This window comes from Lates calcarifer, linkage group LG4 (assembly GCF_001640805.2).
Source record: "Lates calcarifer isolate ASB-BC8 linkage group LG4, TLL_Latcal_v3, whole genome shotgun sequence".
NCBI lineage: Eukaryota > Metazoa > Chordata > Actinopteri > Centropomidae > Lates > Lates calcarifer.
The window spans coordinates 15,215,725-15,227,152 of NC_066836.1; the positions used below are offsets into that span (position 1 = coordinate 15,215,725).

General features: G+C 41.7%; 1 protein-coding gene across 1 annotated transcript; it reads left to right on the forward strand.

The window, feature by feature from the left end:
• Positions 1–7,454: 7,454 nt before the first annotated feature.
• On the forward strand, positions 7,455–10,166 carry gpr35b (G-protein coupled receptor 35 b). The gene is made up of 2 exons (XM_018676956.2): positions 7,455–7,550; positions 8,590–10,166. The coding sequence occupies exon 2, from the start codon at positions 8,596–8,598 to the stop codon at positions 9,445–9,447; it is 852 nt and encodes a 283-aa protein (XP_018532472.1). The 5' UTR covers positions 7,455–7,550; positions 8,590–8,595; the 3' UTR covers positions 9,448–10,166.
• The last annotated feature ends 1,262 nt before the right edge of the window (positions 10,167–11,428 follow it).

An 11,428-nucleotide genomic window follows, 5' to 3' on the forward strand; every position in this document is an offset into this window, starting at 1 on the left:
CAAGTATAGAAAAAGGTTGCCAAAGCAACACAGACATTTAAAGTGACAGATCTGTTGAGCCAGTGATGGACAGAAATTATCTCTCTGCAGAGAGGTGTTATGATTCTTCTAATGATCAGTGTTACATTGTGCGAATGCATCAGCATCATCTAGATGTACAGAACCACTCACGTGCAGTGCATTAGGTTTTAGTACAGTGCAAAGCTGCTTCTCAGCTCATTTTTCCCATCCAACAATGAATCTGCACTTGTCTCTGTCTCTTTTAATGTCAAACAAGCAGGCATTTTGTTGTTGTGCAGGACGTCTTGTTGTTAGGAATAGCATAAGGTTTCTCCTGACTCAGATCAAAGCCAGTGTAGCCTTGTGACTCCCCGGGGTTGAATTTAAAGGCCTCGCTCACATCAAAGAGTCTTTGTAGGGATGAGGGACCGACTGTAACTGATTGGCCGCACATGGTTTCAGTGGGGCCCCATGGCCAATCTCTGTGCCTCAGTAGCATCAACTCCTTACATTCCAGCCTAGCCTCTCACACGGCATGTTGTAAAAATGTTTGCATTCATTCATATGAGAGCAGGGGTGATCTAAAGTACATCTATCACATTCACCGCTTCATGTCCTTTTGTACCCTAACGTTATGTGCATCGCATCCACAAAAAGGCAGAAAGGTGAACCTCCACACATGCACATACGCACACTCATGCACTGGATTATGCCAGTCAGTTTGCTGAGATTATTTCAGGCTCCTTCCATCCACAGAGCTGTAATCCCCCGCTCCCTATTCCCTCGTTCAGTTAATCTCCCTGTTTTCTCCTCTCTGGAGGAACCATTAATCCCTCTCGCCCCCTCCCACCAGCCACGGCTCTGTAATCTGGAGCTGTGAGCTTTGCTGCGTCACTAGGTCAGTGTGTCATATAGAGTACAAACAGTGCTCCCTCCTGTTTCAATCTGCTTACTCTCCTCCACTCAATTCCACTTTACATCCATGTACTATCTCCATATTTTCTATATTTCACTCCCTGTTCTCTTTATCTTCTCAGCTCCTTTTACCTCCCCACACTGTAACACATCTGTTTCTTTTTCGCTCTCAGTTTCTCCTTATCAGTTTAGTGTTTCACAGACTCTACAGCTCTTGAGTTTGATAATTCTGCAGAATAAATAATATATGAGTTCAATCACAGGTCATTAGGTACAGATTGGTCTCAGTGAGTGAATGCAGCTCACATGCCCAGCACAAAAAGCACAAACATGTTCTCTTGCAGTGTCCTTGGCTTAGCTTACACTGAGCTATACAGGTGAAAATGAGATATTGTGAAACTCTAGTGCCATTTATCATATAACATTCGAACATCCTCTGCACAGCCTCTGAATGTGGAACATTTCAAGCAAAACCTGATTGTGATGTATGGAGGAAGAAATATTTGAGAGTCAAAACCTGACCTTTGACCAAAAATGTAAATCATTTTCCTATCATAATATGATATATTTTTAACCTCAACCCAAGCCCTGACCACTGCTTGGTAATGAAATAAGAATTTTCTGGGCATTAAAGTCCCTGACAAGTTATTTTCTCAATGAGTGATGCATGAACTCCTACATAAACGGTTTTCTGCCAAATTAAGAACAGTTTCATGTTTATTCCTTTTTTCCTCTTAGCTCTTCTCACTGGTTTGAAGTGCGTGGGACTCGGTGATGAGTGATGTTGCGTACCTCCTTGCATCAATCAGGACTTAAAAACATTTGAATCAGAAGCTAATGACAGTCTGTGTTTATTTGGTCACTGCCAATCAAATGTGGAAAAAAAACACCTACACAGATGTGACGAAACAGATTAGTTGAAGTTTTTGAGTGTTAAACTGAACAAAAATGTTTATGATAAATAGAAATACTTAATATTTGAAGCTAAGTTTTCAAGTTTGACTCTGAATAAACAAAGCCAAACTAATTGCATATAGACTATGTCAGCTTAAGTGAAATTTGTCTAGTATTTGTGCCTGCTCTCTGCAAACACATTTTACTGACATTGACTCCTCAGAGTTGTACAGTGGAAGCACAGCATTACACATTACACAGACTGTTAATGCACCTGAACATTTAGTGCCTGTTCAAGAACACTCTACAGCAAGTGCTGAACAGCGGAAGATTGGTTCTTCTCTATTTCCCCCCTGAGCACATAGTCACATGATTCAAACTGGCAACCCTCTAATCAAAATCCCACTTCTCTAAATATTCACCACACACACTGTAGTGTGTCTTCTAAACAGGTTGTGTTGCTAAATTCAGGTAGCGTGCCTTCATGGAAATGTTCGTCATGGCTGTTTGAGTTAGTAAGAGATGTGCTGACACACACACACACACACACACACACACACACACACACACACACACACGTATGCACAGAGTTACACCTATGTTTAAATTTCTGCAGTATGTCCAGACTTGTCTTGGCACACAATCAGCAGTGAATCTCTCTGTGTCACTCACTGTCTCCCTTTCCCTTTCCCCCACCCTTCCACATCTCTCCTCCTTTGTTCCTTGCATAGCAGGTTTCAACATCCACACCCACAAACGCTTGAATAGAAGGAGGACTCTGTGGCGCTGACGCATTCGCAAACTTTAATTTAGGTAATACATTTTCAAAACAAAGGACAGTCGTGATTGATTGAAGTGCAAACCTGTTCATGATCATGACAGCACTGGACTTTAAAATGCATCTTCGTCTCGGTGTGGAGAGACAGTGCAGCTTATGGCTGTGTCAACATTAACATAGAAATGCAAATACAAATATGTACAATGCAAAAATGTGGTAAGAATAAAAGGGAGGTTGTCACGGCAACTGGGTTGTGTTTATCTCCGGCGTGAACCAACGTGCTTTGCCATGTGAACCTGACCCAATTACAGGGAGTGTGAATGCGCACACATACGCATGGGGATACATGTGCCACACACACATGGGCGCTGACGATGCCATGATATTTCTATCCGCAGCAAATAAGGCCAGCGAACACAGCCAGGTGGAAAGAGTTATTCCAGTATCCTGCACATTTTCCTCAACTGTGACTCCTCTTCCCTTCCGCCTCGCATGTCTTGGTTCCCTTATCTTTGGCCTGATGACCTACATTTTGTTGTGTGCAGGGCGTCACTGGACCCCTTTACACTCCTTATCTCACCCCTCTTTCATCCACCCATTTTCTTTTATCCTCTGAGAACCCCTCAGATCCTCTATTCTCTTTCATTTGCATGCAACACACAAAGCTTTTTTTGGGGGGGGGTTTAATCCTCTAACTGCCTCAAATGATCTATTAAGTGACAAATGGATTAACAAAATCATATTTGTGAGGAGACATGATGCATCAGCTAAAAATCATTTGCACATTTATCTGTTGTGGTGCACTTCTAATGTAGTTTCCAACCACGTTTATCATATTCACCACCAGATTTTTGGCCTCTTGCTCCCGTGTGGATGCACACAACACAGTGCATCCAAATATCTCACTTCAGATCAGCATTTACTGAGATCAACACTCCACATTTGAGGTTCAAGCATGGGTGAGATTTGGTAACTCTGAATTCAGCTCATATACAGTACCCCCGCCTGGATGACTCATCGCGGCACAGCCAACAGAAACAGAGACATCTAGTGCTGGGGCTGTGGCATGACATGCTGGGCTTATGTAATACTTGGAGTTTGCTCTTTAGCATGCATATTTCATGATTTCCAGTCCATACTGTCAAAAGGCAGCAAGAGCACATGATAAGTCACAAGTTAAGTATCTGATAGGGTTTAAAACTGCAGATGAATGCAGTGATTGTTCTTTATCATCTCTGACACATGCACACACACACACACACACACACACACATAGGTGCACTGGATGAGTTTCTTTCAAAGTGTGTTGCCAAAGCAGTCACACAGTAACAGTGACACACTTTGTGATGGCTGCAATTGACCTGTCCCTCCAAATGCGAAAAGTGCCCTGATCACAGATTGACAACCCCCACAAAACATTATGCAACGCCAAAGCGTTATGTAATCCATCACCACAACAAAAAGCTGGATCACTGAAACTCCGGATGATTAGCAGATCCATATGGCGCAGCTGATTCATCTCATTTGACTGGCAAATTGAGTCAAAGTGCAAGTTGTCTTTGTTCCTCTGATGCGTGTTTTTGCAGATTTTTTTGAAGGGTGCATCACTGTCATCAGGAGTGAGTGAGTGGAAGACCGTGGTTGCTGTGTTTTTCAGATTTCAGGAGTTAATAATAAAAAAGGAGAAGCAGGAGGCCTGTGCAGAAAGTCTGCATTGCGTCACAGTGGGGAGCAAGGGGGAGGAAAAAAAAGGGAGAGAAAAGAAGACAGGAGGGGGAGAGCAGGGGCACAGCGAGGGGAGAGAGGGGTGTGTCTTCACTGACCTAGTTAGAGCGATGGAAACCCCCCCTCCCCTCTTCTCCTCTCCTCTCCTCTCCTCTCTCCTCTCTCTTTCCCTCCCTTCCCATCCCTCCCTCCCTCACCCACCCACCTCCCCGCCTCACTACTGACGTGTAAAGGGCACTTTCAAACAGTACCAGACAGACAGGAATGAATGCGGGTAGGCAGGAAGGAGAGATGGCCAAGCGGTTGGAGAGACAGGCAGTGGGGGGGTGGGAGAGGCTGGGGGGCAGACCAGCAGACAGGCAGACTTCAGTCAAGAAAAATTAGATCAACTTTTACTAGCAGACAAATATATCCACGATGATATACCAGATCTGGGTAGATCTGGGAAATATCTCTGTGAAAACAGGATAAGCCTAAAGGGATTTAAAACAAATTAACGATAACAACAGACTGCATCCGAAATATTGAACCTCTTCATATCCTGTGCAATATTAGATTTATGCCTTTTATTTTCAAGGAATAATGTCTTTGAAGCATAAAGCAGCTTTTAATAAAATCGGAGTGTCTCTAAAAAATGCAATAACTGCAAAAATATGAGCTGTAATTACTAATAAACAGGATCTAATCCAACATTTCCAGTGCTTCTCAGGATTCTTGTTATAGAAATCTCAATTGTGAAGGTCACTGCAGTGCAAGATGTGTCAGGATTAACATGTACACAGACATCAATGAATTAATTACAAGTAATTTACAAGCCACCGCATCTCCAGGATCGCTCAGCTACACCTAACCTTTAGTCTCTCCTCTAATAGGATGATTGTTTCCCCCCTCTGGCTTCAAAGTCCACATTACAGTTCAGGGGTCACGGACTAATGGAGCGAGCTGACTCTTTTTGTCTCGAAAGGGCACGCCAAAACCTTCCTGAAACCAAAGCATATCGACTAAAAATAGATTTAACTCCATAAAACAACAAGTAAAAGGGCAACTTCATACTCCAAACCTTTCTGCTCTGTCATCTGTTTTTTGTGTCGTGTATCTCAACTGTTACGTTTAGCCCGTCCAAAACTTTTTTTCCAGATCAGGTTTTCAGATTTCCATTCTCTCGCTCTCTTTTTTTAAAAATTCTTTAAAGGCCCTCACTTGGTTTCTTTCCTTCCATTCCTTTCCTTCTCTTGCTGGATGAACTCAGAGACCCGCGCTTTGACGTTGAGGCAGCACTTGATGCTTTCTCGTTTGTCTCTTTTACTCCAGCTTTAACCACGATCGCTGATGAAGCACACACAGAGAGGATCATCTCTAAACCTATGGTGTGCATCTTTGTCTCCCCTCAACAAAATGAATCTTTTTGTGCCTCTCAAACAAAACTGTCCCTCTGTCTTAAATATTTAAGGCCAGTGATACAGAGACAACCATTATATGCTCTGTTGCCATGAGCCAGAATCAGTAATGCTTTTTCATTTTCTCAACAACTCAAGTTTTCTTTTCTTTTGTAACCATGACCTCATCTCCCTTAGCTGAAGGCCTGTGTGCTACACACTAGCACTCCTTTGCTTTTTATTGTCAGCACTTGAGTACAATGCAGGACCAATGCTGTACAGGAGATTATGATGCAGACAATAATTCATCTGTGGACTCTCATCAAAATCTGGCCATGGTTCATGATTAGGTGGACAGGCAAGTCCAGTGTTTCATGATCATTTTTTGTGCTTTACTCCAGTAGTAATGTCCTCTGCCCCTGACTCATTCAGATGTTGTCAATCACAATAACCCATTAACTGTAAAAATAGCACAAACTAAATATTACCATCTACTGATTCTGGCATTTTGTTCAATCAATATGCAGGGTTAGTGTCGTGAAACACTCAGAAGCTTAGTCAGCCCAGTGAATACACACCCTTTGTGGCAAACAAATGAATCAGACCCCAGAAGACAAACAAGCGCATAGTTACTGTAAGACATAGTTGCTGTGAGCAAAAACAAAGCAAAACAGGACAACAAGAGAAATGAGAGAAATGCACGCACAAACAGTGTTTCACCAAGTCACCGTGTGGCTCCATCATTGGGCAGCGTCTGGTTTGTGTGTGTGGCAGCCAGACCGGCTTGTGTCCACCCCCCCACCACACACACACACACACACACACACACACACACACACACACCCCACCTCACCCGTCTGTCCGATTGGATAGATCCACTTTGATGAGGACATGTTGACAAAATTGCTCACGAATGTGGAACAGGTTTGGCCAGAGCTGCATGAAGGTAGAGACAGGCCTGCAGATGTCTTAATGACTTCTCAATCTGTTTCAATTATCTGTGTCTTATTGAATCCAGAAACTTATTTACAAAGGTTCTTTCATAAACAGCAGTTTAATCCAGCCGCCTGTGGCTGCTCCACTGTGTCTGTCAAGCTTAGGAGAAATTACAGGCTATTTTCTGCTCGTCAGTTGATGTATGACAATGGAAAATAATGTGTGAGACAAACATTTTCCCAATCAGTGCTGACACACTGACACACATTTTCCAAGCAAAAGCCCATTACCTTCATGTTAGTTTTTGCTAAAATTTGTTGTCTCCACTTTTCAGCCAATAGAGCAAAAACACTGACCCATTTCTCTTCACCAGTTGTCGAAGAGTTGAGAGGTTGTGTTCAAAATCGTGCCTCTTGCACAAGGACAAGATGTATTTTGTAATTTCTTTTTTCTAGCCTGGCATTATCTGTGCAGAGCTCTTGACATTGTGCTTTCACCTCAGTTGAAGTGTGACCATATGTAGTTCTTCTCCCTTGCATTGTTCTTGGAAATTGTCACTTGGTATGTAAATATGTAACTACAATATCACTGAGTAAAAATGGCAAACAAGAAGCCACCTTGCAAGTAGTGCAAAGACAGGTCTGCATCAGTTTCATATAATCCACATGTATATGCAATTATTTCCATCCTATGAATACTGTCACACTATTTGTTAAACAATCTGTTTCGGTGGGTAGAACAGTTAGTGCCACTTGTCTACTGTCCCTGATGACATGTGCAACCACTGAAACTGAAAAAAACAAGGGGACAGGAAATGATGCAAAAATGGTAAAATTTACAAAGTGGCTGGTGTGACATTTAGATGCAGGAACAGGTGTCTTTAAATTAGTTCAGCAAGGTTTACGCACCGGAGTACAGGTCACTAGGTAAGTTTTGGTTTTTATTGGTTCATTTTGACCAGCAACACAAGTGCTTTTCTGCCATCCACTAGTGTGAACTGTTTACATGCATACCTTATCAGGAATTGAAACTTGTTGCATTGTTACCTTTTCTTATTTTACTGTTTTTTAAATGTGTGTGTTGAGAATTGTGTTATTTCCTGTTGTGCAATAACATGACATAGACAAGTATTATCAGTTGTAGTATGATGAATAAACACTTTTTTGCAATCTTGCATGCAGTAATAAAATTACAGAAGTAGTAGACTTTGAACATATAGAAAATAACAAGAGAAGTTCCCATAGTTGTGATCATTGATCTTGATCTCGATCCCCTCATAACAACAATGTCATTTTAAGACATGGGGGAGAAAATCCACCATTCATTAGCTTGTGTGAGGTCTCTAAATTAGCAAACTGAAGGTTTATCTCTGAAGCTACAGTTTGGTTTTAAAGCAACAAATTTCCCCTTTGCATTTCCTCTCTAGACAGTTTCTTGCTGAGCTGCAGAGAGGGTGGGGTGGTAAGGGGGGCTCGAGCTAAATTTGAAAGAGAACGAGGACACTGGATTTTTTCTCCTGTCTCTCACGCTGGAATTGTAGAAATCTCCTCAGGGCAGGTATTAAAGGTCTGCTTAGAGGTCTTGGGGATCACTGCAGCACATGTGAGAAAAACTTGAACTCAGTCTTTTGTGGTTACAGAGGAAGCTGTGTTAACTCCTCGAGTACTTTAGGTAACATGAACTGAATCCATGCCTGTTGGGTCTGATGACTACAAGTTTAAAAGTGTAAATCTGGGGTTCGAGGCTGCATTAGCCGCTACTAGTATTACACACCTTAATCTCCAACTGCACTGTGGGTGGTCAAGTTACATAGCGGGAAATTTGGTGCCGGTTTTGAATGTGGGGAATGATGAAGATGATATCTTTGCTTCTTTTGCATCAATTTTGATACTTTTCAAACTGTCCATCATGAGACAGTCATTTCTGTACTAACATACTTTTCACTCACATGGCCACTTCTTACAGATAAGTATGTGCAACAACATCACCAATGCCAACTGCACAGTGGAAATCAGTCTGGGTCTGGCCTACAGTTCTTTGTTTGTCGTGGGTTTCATTGTCAACTCTGCAGCTTTGTGGGCCTTCATTGCACAACGAGCCTCCTGGACGGACACCCACATCTACATGTTCAACCTGGTGATAGCCGATTCTGCCTTTATCCTCTTCCTCCCCCTTAGGGCCTATGATGCCTTCTTCTGCCTGCCTAAGACTACCTTTTGTACTTTCCTCCTTTACATACATTTCATCAACATGTATGCCAGCATCATGACCACAACAGCCATCAGTGTCCACCGCTACCTGGTTATAAGGTTCCCTCTGCAGGCAAGGTCATGGAGGAAGAAGAAAGAGGCAGCTTTTGCTGTTTGTTTGGTTATTTGGATTCTTCTGGTGACAGTATGTGTCATGTTCCGAAAGGAGAACTACCCTGACAAACTCTGGACGTGTTATGAAAGATGTAAAGATCGCCCACTGAAACCACTTGTTATGGGGATTATGGTCTCCCTCGGCTTCACCACTCCACTGGTGGTCATTGTGTTTTGTTCCAGTCAGATCATCTGTATTCTGTCAAAAGTGGATAACATATCAGAGGAAAAGAAAAGCATTGTTGATATGGTAACAGCAAACATGGTTGTGTTCATTGTCTGCTACACACCAATCAATGTTGGCTTTCTTGTCAACTACTTCAATGTTTTACCTTTAAACTGGCAGTTTGAACAAATACCTGAACATATATATTTACGTATAGCTGAATGGATCGCTGCCACTAACTGCTGCTTTGATTCCATCAGCTATTATTTCTTATTGAAACAGTTTTATTCATAGATCGATGACAAAAAAATCCATTGTGTATCATTTTTTTAGACTTTACAAAATAAAATAAATGATATTGTTAAAGGGGCACTCCACCGATTTTGCAAATGAGGTTCAAATGCCATCAAGTTAATCTCAGAGACTTTCTTTCTGTCACAAACTGGAGATATGTGGTTCAAAAAAAGTGGGCATTTATACTGTGAAGGTCTGATGAAAAATGCAACTGAGTTGAATTATGGGAGTTGTAGGATCCAGTGTTTTTGTAATTTGATACATGCTAAGGACTAAAATTCAGGATATCTCAACCTCTGCTGCTTTTATTTTGGCCAGTTAAAAAAAAGGTAATTATTCCTCCTTTTGTGAGATGCTCAACTTTATGGAAGTGCAACACAAACATGCTGGAGTGCCCCTTTAGATTAGCAGCATGCTACAAGTATCTGGCTGACCGATGCAATGATTATTATTGTGTGTAGGCCTTGTATGATGCTAATGTAAAAATGAAGTTTTCTGCTAGTTCCATGTAACTCCTCAGCACCCAGTTGGTTGACTGTACAGTTAATTTGTTAATGTAGGTATTTATTGTTACTTATGTGAGTATTTGCAGAATGTAGAAATGCCCATCTGGCTCAGCCTAAATCATCAAGTTGCTGTATGAGCTCTTAGGCTGCTTAAGGAAAGTGCATGAATATATCTATGTGTGCTTGGGATATAAATACCTGTTATCTAACTCACTCAACCTTTTGTTGACCTTATTGCTCTCTGTATGATGTTCAAAGCGTTTTATCAAAGCAGAGAACAAGGGGTATTCTCAACTCTGCTCCAGACCTCTCAACAAAACAACAGTCTGTGTCGAGCTTAACTGCACAGACAGACGATGTCCAGTCGATGCACAGGCACCCATGGGAGCCCACTCCCTCACAGAGGCCAGATGAATGAACGCCAGTATCCAGCTCCCTCTTGTGGTGAGAAAAGTAAACGCTTGAAAGATTTTCCTCTGTCTTCCTGCTCTGAAGCTTCCTGTCTGTGAAGCTTCACCCTGCCAATCTGAGGAAAAATATTTCTCATTTACAGAAAATAAACTGCAGTAATGATATACACATTACCTCATGACTACTGGGAAGCATCAGAGTTGCATTTTCCAAATGTGTGTATATGCGTGGGCACGTGTATAATGATATGCATTTATTTCAATGAGTGCATTCAGAACCACACACGACGACATTAGCAGTCAATTGTATAATGCCATTTAATAGCAGTACTCCAAAGATTGATGGTTATTATAACAGCAGTATCTTAGCAACTGCAAAAAAAGAAAGAAAGAAAAAAAAAATCAGCAGGCATCAGTCAAATGAGACGGCTCAGTTCTGGCTGAGATCAGGCCTGCGACTCTACTCTAATAACAGGAAGAAAACAGCTGAACTCAGCAGTCAGCCAAAGTCACGTAAATACTGTACATACATCTTATTCACAGCATCGTCACCGAAAGAAAAAAATAAAACTCACTTTGAACACAGTCCTGTCTCAGAAGAGACTGAACACCCCCCCCCAAACCCCTCTCCCCTCCCAAAAAAACTGATACACTATACCATCAGCATGATTATTTACACTATTCACAAATGATACAGGACAGCTCCTTTTCAGAATGCAAAAAATGTGCTTTTCCTTATTACTGCACAGTAGAATGACAATACACAAACAAACAAAAAAGAATGAGTACATTCATTCACTCAGGATGCTGACAAGTATTTTCAAGGTCCTCCAGTATGGCAGTTGGTTGGCAATGACAGACAAAGAGTCACTAGACTACAGAAGACAAAAATGAGACACACAGTGTTCCCTCACAGCATGTCAGTCCATTTGAAGGTTTGCTTATGAACTACTCATGAATCATTATATTATTACATATCAGCTTTTCTGGAATAAACACAGTTCATTATCATTGTTTAAGTGAATACATTGCAGTATAATCATAAAGGGCATGACAAAGTGTCTG